General features: G+C 42.8%; 1 protein-coding gene across 3 annotated transcripts; it reads left to right on the forward strand.

Annotated features, from left to right (window-relative positions):
• Positions 1-3947: 3947 nt before the first annotated feature.
• Positions 3948-24994, forward strand: LOC143285503 (uncharacterized). Of its 3 annotated transcripts, XM_076592838.1 has the most exons (5): positions 3948-4246; positions 10313-10512; positions 10567-10629; positions 11888-11950; positions 13246-14885. In XM_076592838.1, the coding sequence occupies exons 1-5, from the start codon at positions 4083-4085 to the stop codon at positions 13686-13688; spliced, it is 933 nt and encodes a 310-aa protein (XP_076448953.1). In that variant the 5' UTR covers positions 3948-4082; the 3' UTR covers positions 13689-14885. The 3 variants fall into 3 exon arrangements, with proteins under 3 accessions (XP_076448953.1, XP_076448951.1, XP_076448952.1); XM_076592836.1 differs by lacking the exons at positions 11888-11950; positions 13246-14885 and adding exons at positions 21251-21313; positions 22556-24994 and having other exon boundaries at positions 10313-10629; XM_076592837.1 differs by having other exon boundaries at positions 10313-10629.
• The last annotated feature ends 1052 nt before the right edge of the window (positions 24995-26046 follow it).

Genomic DNA, 26046 nt, shown 5'->3' on the forward strand with positions numbered 1-26046 from the left:
ACACGAACACACACTCACGCACGAATGCACACATGTACGTGCGCGTGTACATACGCACACACGCGCGCGTGCACACACAAACATAAACGAGCGCTCTCACACGTACACGTACACGTACACGTACACACACACACACACACACACACACACACACACACACACACACATACACACACAAGCGCGCGCGCGTCCGTACCCATGTGGGGAGAGAGAGAGATTCAAGATTCAAATGGTTTAATGACTTAAGCAACATGCTCATATCACCGTGGAAAACACGCTCCCCCCCTCTCCCACCCCTTCGAACGTTCCCTCCCTCCTACACTTTTCACAACATTCTATTGCTTTTCATAAGGAAGACAAAACAATATCTAACGGTATGTATACGCACAATCATCGTAGACTACTGCTGAGGTTGATATCTAAGTAACCCGAGGCCATCGACCCGATTACGTAGTCACAGAGAGGGAAGGGGAGAGAGAGAGAGAGAGAGAGAGAGAGAGAGAGAGAGAGAGAGAATATTCAAATAACATTTGTCAATTTAACTATCTTCACAATCGATTAACATACATTTCCACCAACGAATCAATTAAACAGTGGCAACATAAATCGAATGGCATTTTGCATGCTAAGAATTGGTTTTCGAAATGAAGCTTTGTTTGTGAGATCATTTACGCTGAGTCCCTTCGCAGTCTTAAGCTATGGTAAATAAATTTTGCTAAGCTGTTTGAATGTTGCACATCACACAAAAACGCCATGGGATGTATTTTAAGTTTCTTCACGTTTTCTTTTGTAAAATATTTCTGTCTTAAATCATCGGTTGTTGTGCACATCGACAGAAAATGCGTTTCATCTTCCAATCGGCATTTACACAAAGGACACGATAAATCTACCCCATAGTCAGAAGAAAAGCGTAATTTATGTGTTTTTATGTCAGATATGCCAAGCCTGAATCGAATGAATGTGTCTCGAAGTTTAATATTTTTGATACTTTCGAAGTAAGGTTCTAAAGATAATTCAGTTTTGAACCATCTGTACACAGAATATCTTTCACGTTCCTTGATTCTTTCATTCCACCCTTGAAACCAGCAGTCAGATATACGTTCTTTATATTCTCGTAAAAACCAGTTAATCTCTTGTACCCCTTGATTAAGCCAAACAAACCCAAAACCATAAATTGTTAAATGTCTCTGGACATCCGTGACCCAGCAATCTTTACCATTGTCATGAATATTAAGAAGCATGTTGTATGATTTCTTAGGAAGTCTACTATTTTCCATTCTGGTAAGACGTAGCTAATATCGAATTGCATTTACTTTTGCATCTATCCATAGTGGTTTCCTGCCCGTTTCACCATATACCATGTCGTTTGGCGTTTTTGGAGATACATTAAGAAGTTTTTTTTAAAGCAAATAAATGTGCCTTTTCAATGCGTGAGTCGTTTAGCAAGCCCCAAACCTCTGACCCGTATAAAAGCATGGGTTTAATTTGTGTATCAAATAATTTGAAGACAAGCGATGGAGTTAATCATCAATACTCCACATGGTTCTAAATATATCAAGAATTCCAGCTTTTGCTTTAGTTATATGTTTGTTAAGAGAGAAAGAGAATGAAAGCCGAGTGCTGAGCAAAATTCCTAGGTAATTGTAAGCATTAACAATTTTTTATCTCCGTACCTTTGTAAAACCATCTTTCTCGACTGGCAATGTACCCACCCTTCCTAAAAATAACAATATTCGATTTTTCCAGATTTACTGTGAGATTAAGGGAATCTGCATTCTTTGCTAGCAAAGTACACTCACACACACACACACACATACACACATAAGCGCGCGCGCGTCCGTACCCATGTGGGGAGAGAGAGAGAGAGAGAGAAGCAAATGCGTAGTTGCTTAGCACCCCTGTGCTCTCGTCAAGCGACATCTATCTTTTCCATCAAATAACAACAATATCCGGATGTGTCGTCGAAAAGGTTTCCGTAGCACTAATGATATCTGATGCAAATGTATTAATGGATGTCATAGACTGTATCGTCTTAGCTCTTTTAGTAAAATCTTTTTGTGAACTTAAATTAGCTTCTTCTTTTGAAAAGGTTTCATATGCGAAAGATTTGATAACGAATTTTGCGGCTGAAGCTTTCCTTTGTTCATCAAGAGATAAAACACCTGCTTCTCTGTAGGTCACTAAACACAGCACTTGTATCGTGTCACTTTTACTGTTGTGTTTAGTCCTCTGGCTCTTCTGTCTGTCGGTTGTCATCACCAACACGTATCTGAAGAGATCCATCCCGCAGTGGACATCCTCTTGGTCGTCCGTAGAAGCTGGACAAGTGAGCTCCAGACACAGTGAAGTTCGATTGCAGAGCACTGCACTCTCAATCTGAGAGTCCTGGGTTCGATTCCTGCCTGTGCTTGGAGGATTGACAAAGAGGGGGGAGTTTTCCGGGGGAAAGGGAGAGCGGGGGGCTTGGCGCTAAATTGGGCGGTCGCTCTGACAGGGATAAGGGGGTACTGAAGACCTATTGAAAAGATAGTGTGTGTAGAATCTGTGTGTGTGTGTGTGTGTGTGTGTGTGTGTGTACGCGCGTGCGTGTGTGTGTGCGTGTGTGTGTGTGTGTGTGTGTGTGTGTGTGTGTGTGTGTGTGTGTGTGTGTGTGCTGACAACAATACAATGGCTCCCGCTCATATCCAAATAAACGAGAATCATGTGCTGCGTTGATCTGCTGAAGCTCTCTCTCTCTCTCTCTCTCTCTCTGTGTGTAACGGCCAACACACACGTGCGCACACACACCCATGCACACGCACACACAATAAACCGCACACACACACACACACACGTGCGCGCGCACGCACGCATGCACGGGCTGTCACAGAAAGGGCGGAAAGCAGGAGGAGTGACGTCACGCAATGGAGGAATACAGCCACGTGAAAATGAAAAGAACGGCGATAAGGAAATACACGTCCTGAAGAGAGACAGAGTTCACGTGATTTGAAGAAAATAATGATAATGCTGCATGTACGTTATGCGAAAGAATGTGCGTGCATAGTTGTGTGTGTGTGTGTGTGTGTGTGTGTGTGTGTGTGTGTGTGTGTGTGTGTGTGTGTGTGTGTGTTGTTGTTGTTGTTGTTGTTGTTGTTGTTGTATCTCCTGATTGTTGTATCTCCTGATTGTTGTATCTCCTGTCAGGACTGGCATTTTGACAACTGCGAACGTGACTCAAGTTAACCACCATGGTCAGGAAACATATGTCCCAAAAAGCGCTCTGACAAGTCACTATTTTCTCAAAGCCTCTCTACTGCACGGTCTATAAATGGAGAATAGGGACTGAAGAGTTTTTCCGTTTTGGAGTGTATCTAATTCATAAGCAGATCCATGCGCACAATGTGCAGACAAGTATGAAATGGATTCTCTCAAGCATACAGTTTGCCGCATTTTGAATCAAGTAAGAACCCCAGCATATGGGAATACGACAACCAAATGAAAACTATCCTGTCATACATACATATACCTACCCCTAAATTTTCGCAATGGATTTACACTATTCTCATGGTCAACCCTAGTGGTTCTAAGATGAACTGGTTTCCGTAAATTTACAGAAAAAATCTGATATCTGATCCTCCATTCTTGAATTTAATTTTTCTGAACTACGGGGGAGATGGTCTCTGTCTTCAATTTCTTTTCTCCACTGGGAATGTGATCAGTATGGCTTGACTGTTGTTTACGTCATAGCCACCACGATCCAAATCAAGGACGATCAGGTTTTCGTCATGTAGCTGTCAGGTGTAATTGCGCAGATGGTGCAGTCACAGCAAAACCAGCGTACAAGGTGTGAACTCCAATGGATCACTTAAAGGTGTGAACACCAAGGTGTGAACACGAAGGTGTGGATGTCAGTGAATCACATAAACCGGAGTTAACGCTTCCTGCTCTAGAGTATTTAATGAGCCATCGACCGGCAGTCTGGCCAGAGCCGAGGAAGAGTGTTACACAGCATTCAATATCCAGCCAGCGCATTTTCAGTCCTGTTGACCTTTTGAATTACTACTTTGTACGTTTCAGTCGTATAGGAAAGGTTCCCCTTGACAATGTCTAGAAATTTCGTGCTGGCCTGCCTTTGGCTCGTTCTTGTAAGCACAGTGTTTCCAGGACAAACCACTTCCACCACTGCCACGTCGGTTCTGAGTGCTGGGGAGAAAGTCGTGGAGACACTTCAGAGAATTGAAAGTGCGCTGAAATCCAAGCAGACTGGGTAAGCATATTATACTCTGTCTCTCTGTCTGTCTCTGTCTGTCTCTCTGTCTCTGTCTCTTTCTTTGACTGCCCCTTGCCCCCTCTCTCTCTGACTCTCAACTAAAATTATGAATTCTCAGAAATTATATTGAACATTTGACAAATTCATTTGGCAATGTGACAAATGGTGCCTACCCGTAACTTTGAAAGTCTTGAATTATTTTCATCTCTCTCAGTATTCAGATTGATGCTAGACTGCTGCTTCTGTTTTAACTAAACATAATAAAATGACTTATATCAATCAATGTGTGAATATCTAAGCTAACAATGCTAAAAAAAAAAAGTTTGATTGTAAAATAATTATGAAAACATGTCTTGTTTCTTCACATTTTTTCTTGCCCCTTCCACAATTGCGTCGTCATTAGAATTGGAATTTTATAGCTAAATTCATTTCCCGAAACAATATCTTTAACACACACACACACACACACACACGGTTGAAATGGCGACATACACTGAAATTCCTCGGTTCTGAGACAAAGTCGACCTGAATCACACTTGCCAGAAAACTAGAACTAACTAGAAAATAAGAAAAAGAGAAGATGGCGTCAAGAAAAGCGACCCCGAAAGATCAAAAACTGTATGCAGTTAGCAATGGACGGAAGATCGGAATTTTTAAGAACTGGAACGATGCATCAAGATCCGTGACCGGTTTCTCCAAGGCAACACACAAGGCCTACGATACAATGGAAGAAGCGTTGACGGCAATGAAACAGGCAGGACATGAGAACCCACCGATTTATGACATCGGTGAGTACGACAATGAATATGACAGTGACTCAAACACGAAAGACAATACAATGAACAGTGATCAAGAGGAAAGACAAAATTCTGAACCAGACGAAAATAACATTTGTATCTGTGGCAATGCCAAAATGGAAGACAAAAGTTTAAAATGCTCAGACTGTTCAAAACATATCTATTACACATGTACCGAACTTCCAATCTACCAAATATGTATCTTCAAACGATCACTGAGAAAATTCACCTGCAAAACATGCAGCGAAATATTTCATGATGAAACAGTAGCTGACAGCATGCAACATGAATGGAAAGAAACACGTCAAACACAGAACAATGACGTCGCGAAAGATGACGTGAGAATTGTTGACCAAACTATTCTGGAACAGATACTGAAATCACAACACCAAACCACGACTTCAGTTCTTCGAAACCTAGAGTCATCCATTCAAAACTTAGTAACATCAATGGCTGACCTGCAACACCCCCAACAAAATCAAGCACTAGTTGCTCAGATTGTGAAAGGTCTCAGAAGAATAGGATTTAATGGGAAAAACGAAAGTGCACATCGTGGTGCCAAAGAAAGTCCAAAACCAACAAAAGGTGTTTCCACTCAGACAGAAGAAAATGAAAAGGTACTTTGACCACATGTTCTGGGAAAGCCCCAAAAAGAAACTTCGTCAAAACTATTGGAAAAGACGAACAGAAAACAATCCAGAGAGCCGCAAGGAATACCAACCAAGCCGACGCAGATTTATTGTAAGACAAGATTCAAGACGCTACGTGAGAGATGCACCAAGACGCAACAACAACGACTACACGGTGGGCTACAGAAGTACCAACAGACGGGACAACATACCACATTTCAACACGCAAGGCAACTACAATCACAGCAGAAGGCCCTACAGAGGTACGAGGACACACCGCCCCGTCCAGCCGTACGACCACGCAGCACACCACTTCAGTTATCAACGGCGATACGACTTCATCCCCTACAACAGAGGCACAACGACATACAGTGGCTACAAACAGGGACAACGGTTCAGAGACAACTGGTTCAACAGTACGGAACAGAACAACTACCATTTTGATTATTGATCATAACAATGTTTGACTGGCAAGGAGATTTAGGCAATGACGATTGCTCATCAAAAAGTTCCTTAAAGACAACAAAAACAAAAACATTCACATATATTTCTTCTCTTTTTTTTGTTGGTGTTATAACCACTCGTTAGTGTTAATTTTTCTTTTCTTTTGTATATCTTCTTCTTTAAAAAAAAAAAAAAAATCTAATTGTTATGTTAAAAAAGTCATTGAACATACTTTCATGGAACCTCAAAGGGTACAAAGAGACAATAGATGGACTTACGACAAATAAATTAGCACATGATTGGGTAATAAAACACTTCAGTAAATATGATATTATCTTTTTACAAGAAACCCATCTAGATAAAGACACTGCAAGTAGCATCTTTATTCCAAATTTTGCACCTGGAATTCATTATGTACGTCAAAAACGTAAAAAAGCAATAAGTTCATCAGCGGGGATATCAATTTACATTAAAGAAGATTTAAGAAAGAACATCAAAATACTGCCAAGCAGTAACAGCGACATTGTGTGGATAAAGATACCAAGCACCAATGACAACGACGACACTTTTGTGGGATGTGTCTACATTCCTCCAGAAACATCCTCTTTTGGAAAAGATAATACCACGGACATCTGGGATAAGTTAGAAGAAAACGTCGAAGAAATCAACGAAATGGGAAACATCATACTTTGTGGAGATTTCAATGCACGAACAGCTGGGATACCAGATTTCATTCAAATGGAACATGAAAACAACAGATGTAACTTACCTTATAATGATCATTGTGATTTGATATACAACAGAAATTCAATGGATGGCTATGTACAAAAAGCTGGTAGAAGACTGGCGTCCATATGCATTGACAATAATTTGTGTATCCTTAATGGAAGAACACTGGGTGATTTAGATGGACACTCTACATGCTATAGTCAAAATGGCTGTAGTGTTGTTGATTATTTTATTTGTTTTACCACTATGAAAAAAGATATCTTACATATGAAAGTTCATCCCCTTAAATCTTTTTTCAGATCACTGTCCGATGGAATTAAGTTTGTCGTAACTGGATTTTCGACAAAATCAGAAAGGAATTCAGTATCAGTTAAAACGTCACGAAAAGAAACATTTAAAGCTGAAGACGTCACACACCGATACTTATGGGATGCCTTCTCAGACGAGAAATATTTAAGAAATATTTTATTTCAAAATGCCATGGATAAAAACCCAACTTGTTCAAATAGAACAAAGATTAGATACGTATATTGAAAATGATACCGGTATTTCTAAACTAGCACTAAACAATACTATTAATGATTTTACACAAATGATGAAATTTGCGGCTAATATAAGTCTTAGGAAGAAAACAAACGTTCATAAACGCAAAAGAAAAAACATTGAAAAATGGTTTGATTATGAATGTTATGAACACAGGAAAGATCTTAGATCAATACTGAATGCCATAAATAGGCATCCATATAATAAATCCCTATGCAAAAAATATTTTTCCAAACGTAAGATCTATAATAGACTGTTATGGCGAAAGAAAAGAATGTACACAAATGATCTTGCGAATAAAATCAGCGACGTCCTTTATAAAGATCCAAACACCGCTTGGAAAACATTAAAAAGTTTACAAACTGCAGGCGAGAATGCCACACGCAAATATCAGTTGAATACATCCATATGGATTTCACATCTGGAAAAGCTCATTGGCAAAGAGGTGAATGTAGAAGAAAAACAAAGGCAAAAAATCAGAAACGAACTTAAAAAGAGTCTAACAGATGAGAGTCTGCTGTCAAATATCAACTTAACAATATCAAACAAAGAATTCAAAAAAGCGTGCAAGCATAAAAAAAATAATAAATCACCAGGATTGGACGGCATTACAAACGAAATGGTCAAAACAAGTCTTCCAATAACTATCCATATCATTCAAAAAATGTTTAACATTATTTTCACTCAAGGTATATATCCAGAATGTTGGAAAATTGGTTTAAACATTCCATTGTATAAAAATGGGAACCCGGGAGATCCAAATAATTATCAGGGAATAACCTTAACCAATACCTTGGGAAAAGTATTCTGCACAATATTAAATAATCGATTAACTGAGTACCAAGAACAAGGTGAACGCCTAACAAAGGAACAAATTGGATTTCGGAAACACTACAGAACAACTGATCAAATCTTCATTCTAAAAAAAATCATTAATGAAGTAATAAAAGTAAAAAATGGTAGATTATACGGTTGTTTTGTTGATTTTGAAAAAGCCTTTGATAATGTTTGGCACGATGCCCTGTTCCTAAAGTTGAAAAGAATGGGCATAACTGGAAAATGCTTTGATATAATTAAAGACATGTATGATAATTCCAAAATTCAAATAAATTCATACGGAGGTCTCAGCACGGAAATAACTGTACAGAAGGGTGTACAACAGGGCAATACACTAAGCCCAACTTTATTTAATATTTTCATAGATGATATTGTAAAATCTATGGAAAGTAACGATTCTCCAAAATTCAATGCTGTTTCACCCAGCAGTGTACCATGTTTGCTTTATGCTGATGATCTGGTTATTCTGTCTTTAACAAGAAAAGGATTGCAACAAAAATGACATAATTTGAACACATATTGCCATAATTGGGGATTAAAAATTAATAGAGAAAAACGAAAGTGGTAATCTTTACAAGATCTGACCCAAAAGTACCAATATATTTCTACTGTGGGGAAGATATAATACAAACAGCAGAAGAATATAAATATTTAGGAGTTATATTCCACAAAAGTGGAAGTCTGATAAGAGCACAGGAACACCTAACTAAACAAGCAAACAAAGCATTGCATACTTTACGAAGAACATTCAAAACTATCAACATCAATCCAGGTACCATATCCAAACTATATGATACTTTGATAACGCCAATATCGATTTATGGGGCGGAGGTATGGTTACCTTACCAAGTCAAGCCGGATGATTCTTTCGATTTAGCACATTTTTTGACGACTGCTTATCGAATAAGTTTCCACATGAAAAATTACACATTAAATTCTGTAAGCAATTACTTGGAGTACACAAAAAAGCTATGGTGCTTCCTGTGTTAGGTGAACTGGGCAGATTCCCAATAAGTTTAAAGATAATGTGCCAAATTATTACATATTGGATTCACATTATTCAATTACCAGAAACTTCCCTCATCAACAAAATATATAAGTCCATGTACCAACAAGAAAATACATCTTCCCCATGGTTGATTTTTGTTAAAAAGATACTCGAAATTATAGGCCTTGATCACATTTGGAAAAATCAATTCACATTCAGCGTACATAGACTGAAATACGTCGTGTATAAAAAATTAGAAAATGAATATATCAAATACTGGAAAGAGAAAAGAGAAAAAACATTAAAGCTAAAATTTTACAATACGATTGTAGCAGAGTACAAAACTGAAACCTATCTTTTAAATATATCAGATACAAAACACAGACAAGCTTTAACGAAACTCAGAATAAGCGCGCATGACCAAAGGATTGAGAAAGGTAGATATTTAAATATTCCACAAGAAGACAGATTGTGCAACAAGTGTAACATCCTGGAAGACGAAATCCATCTTCTTTATCATTGTATTAAATATAAAACCTTAAGGCAACAATTTTTAAAGGATATTCAAAATCCAAATAACACAGGACATGTTCCCAGTCAGGTGATGCTAACAGATGATGAATATATACAAACAAGATTGGGGAAATTTGTTTATGAATGCTGCTGCAATTTACTGCATTAACTGATTGATTAATTGTGTGTTTTTCAGTCGTTCATTCATTTACCATTGCACTTGTGTCTTATAAACCTTACGGTTTCATGACAATAAAATATATTCTATTCTATTCTATTCTATTCTATTCACACACACACACACACATGCAGCCACACACACATCCACACACACACTGGGACAACCGAAGCACAGGGCTACACAGATTTACGATGTGTGTAAACATCGTGAACTAAAAAGCTCAACAGTCCATGCTAAATAGGGTTTTTAAAGTTTGGTTTATAATCAACAGCGTGAGACAGCCATTGAATAGGATTACACATGTTTTTGTTGTGTCTGATAAAATTGTCGTGCAGATTCAACTGTTTGTTATTCAGCAGCGTGGTGACACAAGGATCGTTTTTCTTTGTGTGTTTTTTCCAGACATTTTGGGGCACCGTGTGGAGCAGGCATGGAGTTCCTTGCATTCTCGCAGATGAAACAGAAAACACTTGAGACCTACCAGAAAGCAGTGGAGGCAAATCAGGAAGCCATGGAGGGCAAACTGAAAGCTATGGAGACCAACCTGGAAGCTGAGCGGAGGGAAATGAAGACCAAACTGAAAGCAATGGAGACCAACCTGGAAGCAATGGAGACAACACTGGAAGCTGAACGGAGAGAAAGGAAGACCAAACTGAAAGCAATGGAGACAACACTGGAAGCTGTGGAGACAGCTCTGGTCAGGTCAAACCAGAAAGGCGGTGAGCTTTTTGCATGTGTTGCTTGTGCTGAAACCAACAGTGAACAGTCCCTCCCTTTCTCTCTCTTTCTCTGTATCTCTCTTTCGTTCTCTGTCTCTCTCTCTCTCTCTTGCTTTATATGTCTCTCATGCTTTGTCATCTAATTGTCTGTGAATGCATGCAAAGTGTGAGTATGTTTAAATGATTTCTTTAACTGTGCATCTTTATATTTTTTAGTGATATGAAGCAAGTAACCGATTTCGAACAAAAGTGTTTGGTTGGACATTATTTCTTTTTTGTTTTGCTCTGGTGAATCGGTAATTTTGTATAAGTTTATGATAATTTTGACTGTCCTATGACAGTACCTAAGACTGTGTAGTATATGCTATTTCACATACAAGATCTAGTAGAGATCTTGGACAGTTTCCCGTCTAACCTAGTCCAGAGACAGATGTCTTCTGTGGTAGATCCGATACTGAGGACAGATGTTGCGATAGTTGTTGCAATAGCTCCTGTGACCCTTGTTTTTGTACAGTGTGACAGTGTCAGTATCCTTCATGTCTTGTGGCTCTTCACCTTCTCTCCAGCAGAACAGAGGATTTCACGCAGCTCAGTGATGAGGGTCCCCTTGCAGCACTTCAAGACCTCAGCTGGGACGGCATCTTTCTCAGGTCAGAGCAAGACAGTCACAGGCCTCGTTCCGTTCTAGGAGGGCTGGTTGTCTGTCGGCTTCCTCCAACACAGGCATGCACACTGTGGCAGTCAGGCCGTCTCATGGGATCCTGCTCTCCCCTGCATGTAACTCAGAATGGTGCTCCACTCAGCGCTCCATCTGTTGTGTGTGATCCTACATGTCCTTGCCTGTAGCAGACTTCAGAGGGACAGTTTTCTGTTGTGTCCAACCCAGTGCCTGCTTGATTCGGTCGTTCACCCCCTTGATGTCATCCGTGTGAGCTGCGATCTGTATCTGTGAGAAAACCCTGGGACTGATAGTGACTGGCGCGTTGCCTGGCGCTGTGCTGTGCTTTACTGCAGGTGGTGCGGAGGACCTGCAGGTTCCGTTCACTACAACTGGCTTTGTATGCAGTCAGGGCATTTCTCTTCCTGGACATTTCAGCAGTAAGTACTGGGCTACATGGTTTTTATGAATAGAATTACTGGAAGATTTATCGGATAATCCAAAGCAAGCATTGTAGATAATAGTGCAGCTGTACGCAGGGTTTGTGTATTTGAGAATTAATTTGCAGTTTTTAAATTAGTGACCTTCTGTGTTGAACAGGGTCAACATTCGTTCGTTGGGGAAGAAAAACCTGCGCCAACACTAGCCAGTTGGTATATTCTGGTGAGTGTTATCATTATTATTATTATTATCATTATTAAAGAATATCTTTATAGTTAGTAACTACAGAGTACAGAGCACGACGGCCTTTACAAAGACCCTAAGAAAATAAAGAGAACTGTGTAGAAGAATGACAAAAAAATAGAACAATACACCAAATATTTAACAATCCCATCCATAAAACACACACACACACACACACACACACACACACACACACACACACACACACACACACACACACACACACACACACACACACACACACGGAGAATCTGATGGTGCTGAAATGTGAGGCCATGAAAGTTCATTTCTTCGCGCTGAGGAAAGAAAAAAAATAGTTACACCAAATTATCTAATAATTTGATGAGACCATGGATACCCCCTATATTTAACTCTGTTGTGAGATACATGCGGTATTGGCTATACTTAACACAAATTGGAGGAGTCGAGTTTACCAAAGAAAGCTTGTGGTATGGAATATGATCACGACGTTAGAGCCAAGACAAACTGGGTTAGGAAAATAAAATAATGATGTATCTATTTGGGCTGGAATATGATTAGCTGAATCAAGGGATTGTTGACAGAACAGAATTTGTGCGTATACTGCAAACAAAAGTGACTGACAGGAGATGACAAGACTGGAACGCTCATAATTATGCAGAACAATGACATATGTGTGGTGTACAGACTGGTGAACTCTTTGCGTTGTGTCCAGGCATGTTCGTCACTGAAACAGGCCAAGCACTAAGGCTGTCTGATTTCGCTATGCATTACTTCTCCTGAGTGGAGGCGCACAGCCAGAATCGGTCAGGCTTTGGACTTCTGATCCAGTGTTCATCAGTGATCAGTGTTCGAGGCCCCGATTGGCAATGGTGTTGTGTCCTTGGGAAAGGCACTTTACTCCGAGTTTCCTCACTCCACCAAGGTGTCAGTGGACACGTGACTTCCGTTGGGGAAGGTTAAAATGACCGAAGGAGAGGATTGGTCGGAGCCTACAGTAGACGTGAATTCACTGCTTCGACGGTCAGTAAAGGCTGTGGGACCTTTAAGAAAGAGCCACCAGAAAATGGTCAAGAAACAGGAAATGTGTGATGGGAACATTAGAAATAACAACGTGGGCAATGAGGATTGGGCCTTGCCCAGTGTGTGCGTATGTGTGTGTGTGTGTGTGTGTGTGTGTGTGTGTGTGTGTGTGTGTGTAAATATGTGGTTCAGAGATGAAGAAAAAGAGAAATGGGGGGAGTGATACACATGTTCTCCTTCCTAACACTGACCATGCTCTGTGAACAAAACAGGCGTGGCGGGAGGCTCCTGGTATGATCACCCTGGGGCTGCAGCAAACCCACTGTGTCTGACTCTGGCTCCTCAGTTTGACGGCACAGCTGCACACCCTACACATCGTGGGTACCTCTACGGAGCTGAGTATCAAGTTATTCTTAACCATCACGAACACGACGTTCCATGCTCTGTGTGTCGTACCGCCCTGTCCACCACCATCATGATCCCCGCCACCCGTACCTGTCCCACAGGGTGGACCACACAGTACACAGGGTACCTGACATCTGGACACTATGGACACAAGGCTGCCAGCGAGTATGTCTGTCTGGACAAAGATCCTGAGCATGCTTCCAGCGGCCACGTTAATCTGTTTTACTTCACTGTCACACAGTGTGGTAGTCTCCCCTGTCCTCCCTATGTCAACAACAAAGTCGTTCTCTGTGTCGTCTGTTCCAAATAGAGCAGGACACAGCTCACTGCCTTGTCAGGTTAAAGAATGCCGGTGTGTATCAACTGGCAGAGTTCATCTGTACCGATCCTCTTACATACACTTTTCGGTGATGGGTGTTTCCTCCTCAGTCTTTTCTTCTGCGTCTTCTTGGGCAAACTGTAATCCAGTTGTAAAATATGCAGGTAAAGTCAGCACAAACAGTGAAATATAGCACATTTTCGGTTTGTTCAAGTTTCAGTTTTTCAAAGACGAGTCACTGCGTTCGGACAAATCTATATACATGTTAGCCAGGTGCCTGACCTGCAGCATAACCCAAAGCGCTTGGCCAGGCCTTGAGTGCATGTGTATATAGTCGTGTACCTATCAAAGTGGATTCCTTCAACAGAATTTTGCCAGGGGACAACAGTTGTGTTGTCATGGGTTCTTTTTTCAGTGCGCCAAGTGTGAGCTGCACACGGGACCTCGGTTTATCATCTCATCCGAACAACCAGGCGTTCAGTGTGATTTTACAGTCAAACGTGGGGGAAAAGAGCGAGACCGGAATTGAACCCAGTCCCTCACGGACACTGTATTGGCCAGAATCGCCATGCTGCCACCTTCATCCTTTAGAAACCATAAGACAAAGATCCGTGATGACAGTCACTGTCACCACTACAGGGTTTGTTGAGCTGTCACCTTACTGCTTGGTTACAAGCAGGTTTATCATACGGGTTTATCACTGCGCCACGTGCAGCAAGTCAGGTGAAAACTGAGTGACACGTGTGCTGACGACGTGTGTCAACACAGTCCTTTGTGTCATACTGATTTACACGACTTGGTATTGTGTAACTGTACAGATTCACAGGTAGACACATTTTCTTTCGAAATGTAGTTAACTTTTTTTGGACTGGTCATTCTTCTATTCACATGATGTATGATTTGTGTTGGAATGGGTTCTAATTTATTTTAGAATTATGTTACGGATTTTGAAATTTTATGGACTGTCTATTATGAAATACGGTACATTTTTTCACTTTAAATATGTTATCATTTTACATATCAGAGGCTGTTTGATTCGAATTATCTTATTACATCTTACTTTATTTGCGATTTTCTTGTTTGGTACATTAACTAAATTCTGTCATTACACCTCACTTTATTTGCACTTTCGTTGTTTGGCACATTATCTAAATTTTGTCAACGAATAAAAACAAAATGCTCTTTAAAGTATATGTGTGTTGTGTTGTGTTGTGTGTGTGTGTGTGTGTGTGTGTGTGTGTGTTTGTGTGTGTGTGTGTGTGTGTGTGTGTGTTTGTGTGCGTGTGTGTGTGTGTGTGTGTGTGTGTGTGTGTTCGCACGTGCACAGACACAGACAGGGAAATGGAAGGAACAAAGGAACGAAGCAAAGTCACTTATTCATTGCAGCAGAAACATCGCACACACACACACACACACACACACACACACACACAGAGGCACACACACATGCATGCACACACACCTTAACACACACACAAACACCCACCCACATATACACACGCACGCAGAACAAACAAAGAAACACACACACACACACACACACACACACACACACACACACATAACATCCCCCCCTCACACTTCCCCCAGCCTGCGCCCTTCCCTCCTACTTCCCTCCCCACACACAATAACAATGGTTGATAGATTTTCTCTTTTCACTATGGTGCACACTGCCCTAGGCCACACCCCTCCTCATCCTACCCCCACATCTGTCTTACCTGTGCCCCCCACCCCCCAGCCCCCAACCTCCCCTCCCATCCCCCCTCCCAAATCCCCCTCCACACTCCACACTACCAGTCACCATGATACAAGTGTGTTGGAGTCTCCCGTCGGACCGACGGATCAGTAGGCAGGCAGGATTATCTGTCGGTGTGTGTCCTCATATGGGAGAAGAGGCCGATTCTCGATGCGCAGCACTTCCCACAGGTGTTGCAAGAGAAAACGTCTCCAGAAGTTGAGCCCTGCTTCCTTCGCTCACGCTTCTCCTTAATGGCCAGCATTCTCTTGTTTTCAAATGTCTTTATGCCACTAGAGCACAGCATCCTCCAGCAAGAGCAGTCAAGGGCATCAGTTTCCCAGGAAGTGATGTCTATGTCACAGGCTTTGACGTTTGTCTTCAAGGTGTCCTTGAAGTGCTTGCAGGGTCTTCCAAGTTCGCGGTGGCCTTCATTCAGTTGGCCATACAAGAGCATCTTCGGGCTCCTGCTGTCTGTTATGCGGACAACGTGTCCTGTCCAGCGAAGCTGGCACTGGATCAGCAGGCAGGTCTATAAATGGAGAATACAGACTGAAGAGTTTTTTTTCCGTTTTGGAGTGTATCTAATTCATATGCAGATCCATGCGCGCAATGTGCAGAAAAGTATGAAACGGATTCAGTTGGGGGTATGAATTCTTAGACTGTTTTAAACTTTGGAGAATGGGACACACACACACACACACACACACTCGCGCGCGCGCGCGCACACACACACACACTCACTCTCTCTGTCTCTCTCTCTCTCACTGTCTCTCTGTCTCTGTCTCTCTCTCTCTCTCTCACACACACACACACACACACACACACACACACACACACACACACACACACACAGAGGAAAAACAAAAACAATACAAATCCACACAATGAGCCCACCCCGTCCCCACCACACCCCTCATCCACCCGCTTTCTCTCTCTCACAGTGCACGTGCACAGACACTGTTTTTTCTTACCTCTGCCTCTCTCTTAAAACACACACACACATACACACACTCACGCACGAATGCACACATGTACGTGCGCGTGTACATAGGCACACACGCGCACGTGCACACACAAACAAACATAAACAAGCGCTCTCACACGTACACGCACACACACACACACACACAAGCGCGCACGCGTCCGTCCCCATGTGGGGAGAGAGAGAGAGAGAGAGAGAAGCAAATGCGTAGTTGCTGAGCACCCCTTGTCAAGCGACATCTATCTTTTCCATCAAATAACAACAGTATCCGGATGTATCGTGGAAAAGGTGTTGCTCACGAGAGGTGTCTCACATCGTGCTGATGGTTTGGGGGGGAAGGAGGGGCGGTGAGCAGGTTGCAGGGGTGGGAGGAGGGTAGGGGGAGGAACAGAGTGTTCGACCCAACAAACAACCAACGACCAGAAAACAGACATCTCTGTTCAGTGAACTCCTCGAATTTGGTCAAAAGGATGCAAACCCTGTCTATTATCTGTTGTTGGCCAGAAACTTCGTGAGGTTTCTTGCTGCGTAAAATCCTCACCTGCACTTCAGTCCGCTTACGTGTTTGATGTGCAGAAGAAAAGGGAGAGGGGCAGCCTTGACTTATGTGGCAAGATGACAACTGTGGTGTTCTTGTAGTTTTCAGTAATGAACTCAGCGAGCAGCAAACACAGCACTTGTATCGTGTCACTTTTACTGTTGTGTTTAGTCCTCTGGCTCTTCTGTCTGTCGGTTGTCATCACCAACACGTATCTGAAGAGATCCATCCCGCAGTGGACATCCTCTTGGTCGTCCGTAGAAGCTGGACAAGTGAGCTCCAGACACAGTGAAGTTCGATCGCAGAGCACTGCACTCTCAATCTGAGAGTCCTGGGTTCGATTCCTGCCTGTGCTTGGAGGATTGACAAAGAGGGGGGAGTTTTCCGGGGGAAAGGGGGAGCGGGGGGGCTTGGCGCTAAATTGGGCGGTCGCTCTGACAGGGATAAGGGGGTAAAGCCCCCTTAAACTGAAGACCTATTGAAAAGATAGTGTGTGTAGAAACTGTGTGTGTGTGTGTGTGTGTGTGTGTGCGTGCGTGCGTGCGTGTGTGTGTGTGTGTGTGTGTTTGCATGTGTGTGTGTGTGTGTGTGTGTGTGTGTGTGCTGATGACAATACAATGGCTCTCGCTCATATCCAAATAAACGAGAATCATGTGCTGCGTTGATCTGCTGAAGCTCTCTCTGTCTCTCTCGGCCAACACACACGTGCGCACACACACCCATGCACACGCACACACAATAAACCGCACACACACACACACACACACACACACGTGCGCGCGCGCGCACGCATGCACGCACTGTCACAGAAAGGGCGGAAAGCAGGAGGAGTGACGTCACGCAATGCAGGAATACAGCCACGTGAAAATGAAAAGAACGGTGATAAGAAAATACACGTCCTGAAGAGAGACAGAGTTCACGTGAATTGAAGAAAATAATGATAATGCTGCATGTACGTTATGCGAAAGAATGTGCGTGCATAGTTGTGTGTGTGTGTGTGTGTGTGTGTGTGTGTGTGTGTGTGTGTTGTTTGTTTTCTTGTTGTTGTTGTTGTTGTATCTCCTGGTTGTTGTATCTCCTGTCAGGACTGACATTTTGACAACTGCGAACGTGACTCAAGTCAACCACCACGGTCAGGAAACATATGTCCGAAAAAGCGTTCTGACAAGTCACTATTTTCTCAAAGCCTCTTTACCGCACGGTCTATAAATGGAGAATAGGGACTGAAGAGTTTTTCCGTTTTGGAGTGTATCTAATTCATAAGCAGATCCATGCGCGCAATGTGCAGAAAAGTATGAAACGGATTCTCTCAAGCATACAGTTTGCCGCATTTTGAATCAAGTAAGAACCCCACCATATGGGAATACGACAACCAAATGAAAACTATCCTGTCATACATACATATACCTACCCCTAAATTTTCGCAATGGATTTACACTATTCTCATGGTCAACCCTAGTGGTTCTAAGATGAACTGGTTTCCGTAAATTTACAGAAAAATCTGATATCTGATCCTCCATTCTTGAATTTAATTTTTCTGAACTACGGGGGAGATGGTCTCTGTCTTCAATTTCTTTTCTCCACTGGGAATGTGATCAGTATGGCTTGACTGTTGTTTACGTCATAGCCACCACGATCCTAATCAAGGACGATCAGGTTTTCGTCATGTAGCTGTCAGGTGTAATTGCGCAGATGGTGCAGTCACAGCAAAACCAGCGTACAAGGTGTGAACTCCAATGGATCACTTAAAGGTGTGAACACCAAGGTGTGAACACGAAGGTGTGGATGTCAGTGAATCACATAAACCGGAGTTAACGCTTCCTGCGCTGGAGTATTTAACGAGCCATCAACCGGCAGTCTGGCCAGAGCCGAGGAAGAGCGTTACACAGGATTCAATATCCAAGCCAGCGCATCTTCAGTCCTGTTGATCTTTTGAATTACTACTTTGTACGTTTCAGTCATATAGGAAAGGTTCCTTTGACAATGTCTAGAAATTTCATGCTGGCCTGCCTTTGGCTCGTTCTTGTAAGCACAGTGTTTCCAGGACAAACCACTTCCACCACTGCCACGTCGGTTCTGAGTGCTGGGGAGAAAGTCGTGGAGACACTTCAGAGAATTGAAAGTGCGCTGAAATCCAAGCAGATTGGGTAAGCATATTATACTCTGTCTCTCTGTCTCTGTCTCTGTCTCTTTCTCTGACTGCCCCTTCCCCCCTCTCTCTCTGACTCTCAACTAAAATTATGAATTCTCAGAAATTATATTGAACATTTGACAAATTCATTTGGCAATGTGACAAATGGTGCCTACCCGTAACTTTGAAAGTCTTGAATTATTTTCATCTCTCTCAGTATTCAGATTGATGCCAGACTGCTGCTTCTGTTTTAACTAAACATAATAAAATGACTTATATCAATCAATGTGTGAATATCTAAGCTAACATTGCTAAAAAAAACAAAACAATCCAAAAAAACAAGTTTGATTGTAAAATAAATATGAAAACATGTTTTGTTTCTTCACATTTTTTCTTGCCCTTCCCACAGTTGCGTCGTCATTAGAATTGGAATTTTATAGCTAAATTCGTTATTTCCCGAAACAATATCTTTAACACACACACACACACACACACACACACACACACACACACACACACACACACACACACACATGCAGCCATACACACATCCACACAGACACTGGGACAACCGAAGCACAGGGCTACACAGATTTACGATGTGTGTAAACATCGTGAACTAAAAAGCTCAACAGTCCATGCTAAATCGGTTTTTTTATGTTTGGTTTATAATCAACAGCGTGAGACAGCCATTGAATAGGATTACACATGTTTTTGTTGTGTCTGATAAAATTGTCGTGCAGATTCAACTGTTTGTTATTCAGCAGCGTGGTGACACAAGGATCGTTTTTCTTTGTGTGATTTTTCCAGACATTTTGGGGCACCGTGTGGCGCAGGCATGGAGGGCAAACTGAAAGCAATGGAGACAACACTGAAAGCAATGGAGACAGCCCTGGTCAGGTCAAACCAGAAAGGAGGTGAGCTTTTTGCATGTGTTGCTTGTGCTGAAACCAACAGTGAACAGTCCCTCCCTTTCTCTCTCTTTCTCTGTACCTCTCTTTCTTTCTCTCTCTGTCTCTCTCTCTTGCTTTATATGTCTCTCATGCTTTGTCATCTAATTGTCTGTGAATGCATGCAAAGTGTGAGTATGTTTAAATGATTTCTTTAACTGTGCATCTTTATATTTTTTAGTGATATGAAGCAAGTAACCGATTTCGAACAAAAGTGATTGGTTGGACATTATTTCTTTTTTGTTTTGCTCTGGTGAATCGTTAATTTTGTATAAGTTTATGATAATTTTGACTGTCCTGTGACAGTACCTAAGACTGTGTAGTACATGTTATTTCACATACAAGATCTGGTAGAGTTCTTGGACAGTTTCCCGTCTAACCTCGTCCAGAGACAGATGTCTTCTGTGGCAGATCCGATACTGAGGACAGATGTTGCGATAGTTGTTGCAATTGCTCCTGTGACCCTTGTTTTTGTACAGTGTGACAGTGTCAGTGTCCTTCATGTCTTGTGGCTCTTCACCTTCTCTCCAGCAGAACAGAGGATTTCACGCAGCTCAGTGATGAGGGTCCCCTTGCAGCACTTCAAGACCTCAGCTGGGACGGCATCTTTCTCAGGTCAGAGCAAGACAGTCACAGGCCTCGCTCCGTTCTAGGAGGGCTGGTTGTCTGTCGGCTTCCTCCAACACAGGCATGCACACTGTGGCAGTCAGGCCGTCTCATGGGATCCTGCTCTCCCCTGCATGTAACTCAGAATGGTGCTCCACTCAGCGCTCCATCTGTTGTGCGCGATCCTACATGTCCTTGCCTGTAGCAGACTTCAGAGGGACAGTTTTCTGTTGTGTCCAACCCAGTGCCTGCTTGATTCGGTCGTTCACCCCCTTGATGTCATCCGTGTGAGCTGCGATCTGTATCTGTGAGAAAACCCTGGGACTGATAGTGACTGGCGCGTTGCCTGGCGCTGTGCTGTGCTTTACTGCAGGTGGTGGGGAGGACCTGCAGGTTCCGTTCACTACAACTGGCTTTGTATGCAGTCAGGGCATTTCTCTTCCTGGGCATTTCAGCAGTAAGTACTGGGCTACATGGTTTTTATGAATAGAATTACTGGAAGATTTATCGGATAATCCAAAGCAAGCATTGTAGATAATAGTGCAGCTGTATGCAGGGTTTGTGTATTTCAGAATTAATTGGCAGTTTTTAAATTCTGTGTTGAACAGGGTCAACATTCGTTCGCTGGGGAAGAAAAACCTGCGCCAACACTAGCCAGTTGGTATATTCTGGTGAGTGTTATCATTACCATTATTATTATTATCATTATTAAAGAATATCTTTATAGTTAGTAACTACAGAGTACAGAGCACGACGGCCTTTACAAAGACCCTAAGAAAATAAAGAGAACTGTGTAGAAGAATGACAAAAAATAGAACAATACACAAAATATTTAATAATCCCATCCATAAAACACACACACACACACACACACACACACACACACAAACACACACACACGGAGAATCTGATGGTGCTGAAATGTGAGGCCATGAAAGTTCATTTCTTCGCGTTAAGGAAAGATTCAGAAAAAGAAAAATTTTTACACCAAATTATCTAATGATTTTGTGAGATCATAGATACCCCATATAATTAACTCTGTTGTGAGATACATGCGGTATTGGCTATACTTAACACAAATTGGAGGAGTCGAGTTGACCAAAGAAAGCTTGTGGTATGGAATATGATTACGACGTTAGAGGCAAGACAAACTCTATTTGGGCTGGAATATGATTAGCTGAATCAAGGGATTGTTGACAGAACAGAATTTGTGCGTATACTGCAAACAAAAGTGACTGACAGTAGATGACAAGACTGGAACGCTGATAATTATGCAGAACAATGACATATGTGTGGTGTACAGACTGGTGAACTCTTTGCGTTGTGTCCAGGCATGTTCGTCACTGAAACAGGCCAAGCACTAAGGCTGTCTGATTTCGCTATGCATTACTTCTCCTGAGTGGAGGCGCACAGCCAGAATCGGTCAGGCTTTGGACTTCTGATCCAGTGTTCATCAGTGATCAGTGTTGGAGGCCCCGTTTGGCAATGGTGTTGTGTCCTTGGGAAAGGCACTTTACTCCGAGTTTCCTCACTCCACCAAGGTGTCAGTGGACACGTGACTTCCGTTGGGGAAGGTTAAAACGACGGAAGGAGAGGATTGGTCGGAGCCTACAGTAGACGTGAATTCACTGCCTCGACGGCCAGTAAATGCTGTGGGACCTTTAAGAAAGAGCCACCAGAAAATGGTCAAGAAACAGGAAATGTGTGATGGGAACATTAGAAATAACAACGTGGGCAATGAGGATTGGGCCTTGCCCAGTGTGTGCGTATGTGTGTGTGTGTGTGTGTGTGTGTGTGTGTGTGTGTGTGTGTGTGTGTAAATATGTGGTTCAGAGATGAAGAAAAAGAGAAATGGGGGGAGTGATACACATGTTCTCCTTCCTAACACTGACCATGCTCTGTGAACAAAACAGGCGTGGCGGGAGGCTCCTGGTATGATCACACTGGGGCTGCAGCAAACCCACTGTGTCTGACTCTGGCTCCTCAGTTTGACGGAACAGCTGCACATCCTCAACATCGTGCGTACCTCTACGGAGCTGAGTATGAAGATATTCCTAACCATCACCAACACGACGTTCCCTGCTCTGTGTGCCGTGCCGCCCTGTCCACCACCATCATGATCCCCGCCACCCGTACCTGTCCCACAGGGTGGACCACACAGTACACAGGGTACCTGACATCTGGACACTATGAACACAAGGCTGCCAGTGAGTATGTCTGTCTGGACAATGATCCTGAGAATACTTCCAGCGGCCACCTGAATCAGAACGGATATCTGTTTTACTTCACTGTCACACAGTGTGGTAGTCTCCCCTGTCCTCCCTATGTCAACAACAAAGTCGTTCTCTGTGTCGTCTGTTCCAAATAGAGCAGGACACAGCTCACTGCCTTGTCAGGTTAAAGAATGCCGGTGTGTATCAACTGGCAGAGTTCATCTGTACCGATCCTCTTACATACACTTTTCGGTGATGGGTGTTTCCTCCTCAGTCTTTTCTTCTGCGTCTTCTTGGGCAAACTGTGATCCAGTTGTAAAATATGCAGGTAAAGTCGGCACAAACAGTGAAATATAGCACAGTTTCGGTTTGTTCAAGTGTCAGTTTTTCCAAGACGAGTCACTGCGTTCGGACAAATCCATATACGCTGCACTACATCTGTTAGCCAGGTGCAGACAAAGAGGCACAGACTGACAGACGGGCAGACAGACAAACAGGTACAGACAGACAGACGGGCAGGGAAACAGGTACAGACAGACAGACGGGCGGGCAAACAGGTACAAACAGACAGACAGACAGACGGGCAGGCAAACAGGTACAAATAGACAGACGGACAGACAAACATGCACAGACAGACAGACGGACAGACAAACATGCACAGACAGACAGACAGACTGGCAGGCAAACATGCATAGACAGACGGACAGACAAACATGCACAGACAGACAGACAGAGGGACAGACAAACAGGCACAGACAGACGGACAGACAAACATGCACAGACAGACAGACGGGCAGACAAACAGGCACAGACGGGCAGACAGACAGGCACAGACAGACACACAAACAGGCACAGACGGACAGACGGGCAGACAAACAGGCACAGACAGACAGATGGGCAAACAGACACAGACAGAGAGACAGACGAACAAACAGACACAGACAGAGCGATAAACAGACAGACAGACGGGTAGGCAAATTGGCACGGACAGACAGACAGACTGGCAAACAGACAGAGACATACAGACAGACGGGCAAACAGACACAGAGAGACGGGAAAAAGAGGCACAGATTGACAGACAGGCATACAGACAGACAGACAGGCAGGCAAACTGACACAGACAGACAGACAGACAAAGACAGATAGACAGACGGTCAAACAGACACAGAGACGGAAACAGACATACAGGCAAACTGACACAGACAGACAGACGGGCAAACAGACAGACAGGGACAAAGGCAGACTGCTAAAGAGGAGATACAAACAGACAGACGGTCAACCGGACACAGACAAACAGAGGGACACACGGGCAGGCCAACAGACACAGAAATACAGTGACCAACAAACATCTGAAATGAAAAGATAATGATTGTGAAGTCATCCACAGTGTATGAAGTGTGACATGTTGTTGTTGGTCACTGACACATGAAGTTATCCAGAATATGCGGTTTTCTGTTCCACAATCGTGAAGGATAAACATAGAGTTTAATTAAAGGTGTAACCGATTTTCTCTTGAAATAATAAAAATGAATTTCTCTTGAGGACACAATAAAGTATCATCTATTCTGTTGCTGTACATAATCGAAGGCTGTTTTTTTTTTTCTTCCGAAATGTTGTTAACTAACTGGGGCTACGGTCATTTTCTGTTCACATGATAAATGTGGTGTTTTTTTTAATGAATGTGTTATGATTCATGTTAGAATTATGTTTTTGATTTTGAGATGATAAAGTGTTTTGTATTCTGTAACTGTACAATTTCACAGGTACATACTTTTTCTTTCGAAATTTAGGTAGCTTTTTTCGGGCTATGGTCATTTTCTATTGACATAATAGATGGTTTATGCTGGAATGTGTTATGCATTACGTTAGAATTATATTACATGATTGTTTTGAAATTTGATGGACTCTTTGTTTTGAAACATCTTTTTGCTTATCAGATACTGATTCGAATTGTCTGATCACATCTCACTCACTATATTAATTATGTTCCTGGCCTGTGCATGGGGTCTTGTCTATCCTTTCATTCAATCAATCATCTAGTGAAGTCTTTTGTGCCGTACCCTATTAGAACCACTCGGGACACGGTTACAGGCGGATTATCTGAACTCTATCAGTGAATAAAAAATATTTCGCTTTAAAGTGTGTGTGCGTGTGTGTGTGTGTGTGTGTGTGATCGTCCGTGTGTGTGTGTGTGCATGTGCGCGTGTTTTCTACATGACATGAAACACACACACACACACACACACACACACATACTTGGCCCTCAGTGATAAGAAACTCTAGGGAGAGCTGGACAATACAAGGTCTTCAGAAAAGAAGCCCCCCTCAGTCAAGTGTTTCGGCCCTGGACTCCTTACACTCACCCAGGTCATGACTCCTGGATGCCCTTGTATTGCCGCCTTTTCTTTTTTTCTTCCCCGTCCTCAGCAGGTTCGAACCCGCGCCTTCAGGGTGTTCGCCACTTCAGGACTGAGTCACCTTTTCTGGTAGGCGTTTTAACCACTGAGCCATCGTACGCCTAGTTTGAGTAGGGAAAATTTAATCCTTATGAAGTTTACTTTTCATTCCTCCTCGACCAGATCCAGCTGGAACTTTTCTGCTGCTTCTGCCATTGCCTTGAGAGCCCATATCCTCTCTCTGCTAGAAATCGACAGCTGTTTCATGAGGCTGTAGGCAGATGCGCCCACAAACCCTCTTGCACCAATCTCTTTGGCGAGGACTTTGGATTGGAAGCCAGATTCTCTCAGCCTACTGGCTAGACCAGCATACTTCTCGGTCTTGTAGATGTGGGCTTCCTCCATTCTCCTTTCGTATGGCACAACGAGCTCAATCAGAATCGCTTGTTTCGTTGCCTTGGAGTGGAGTATTATGTCAGGTCTCATGCTGCTCTTGCTGATGATTTCTGGGTGTTTCTTCTCTTCTGGTAGGTCAACTGTGCATTCCCAATCTTCGGCACCATCAAACAGCCCACGTTTCCATGCTTTGGAAACATTGGATACTGTTCCTGGCCACACATTATTGCCTTCTGCCGAGCAGAACTCTACTGGAACTTCTGGTGGGGCTGGTCAGTCACTTGGACAGTGCTCACCACGTGTGCAGTTTCTTTTAGCATTTGGTTGTGCCTCCATGTGTACCGTCCTTGGCTCAACGCCGCTTTGCATGAGCTGAGGACATGTTCCACTGTTTGTTTG

Source organism: Babylonia areolata, chromosome 9 (genome assembly GCF_041734735.1).
Source record: "Babylonia areolata isolate BAREFJ2019XMU chromosome 9, ASM4173473v1, whole genome shotgun sequence".
Classification (NCBI taxonomy): Eukaryota; Metazoa; Mollusca; class Gastropoda; order Neogastropoda; family Buccinidae; genus Babylonia; species Babylonia areolata.

Bases quoted from the DNA above. Each gene is read 5' to 3' on its own strand.
- LOC143285503 (XM_076592836.1), top strand. From the start codon at position 4,083: ATGTCTAGAAATTTCGTGCTGGCCTGCCTTTGGCTCGTTCTTGTAAGC. The intron at 4,247-10,312 runs GTAAGCATATTA...TGTTTTTTCCAG, and splicing joins CTGAAATCCAAGCAGACTGG to ACATTTTGGGGCACCGTGTG. The intron at 10,630-21,250 runs GTGAGCTTTTTG...TGTGTTGAACAG, and splicing joins CAGGTCAAACCAGAAAGGCG to GGTCAACATTCGTTCGCTGG.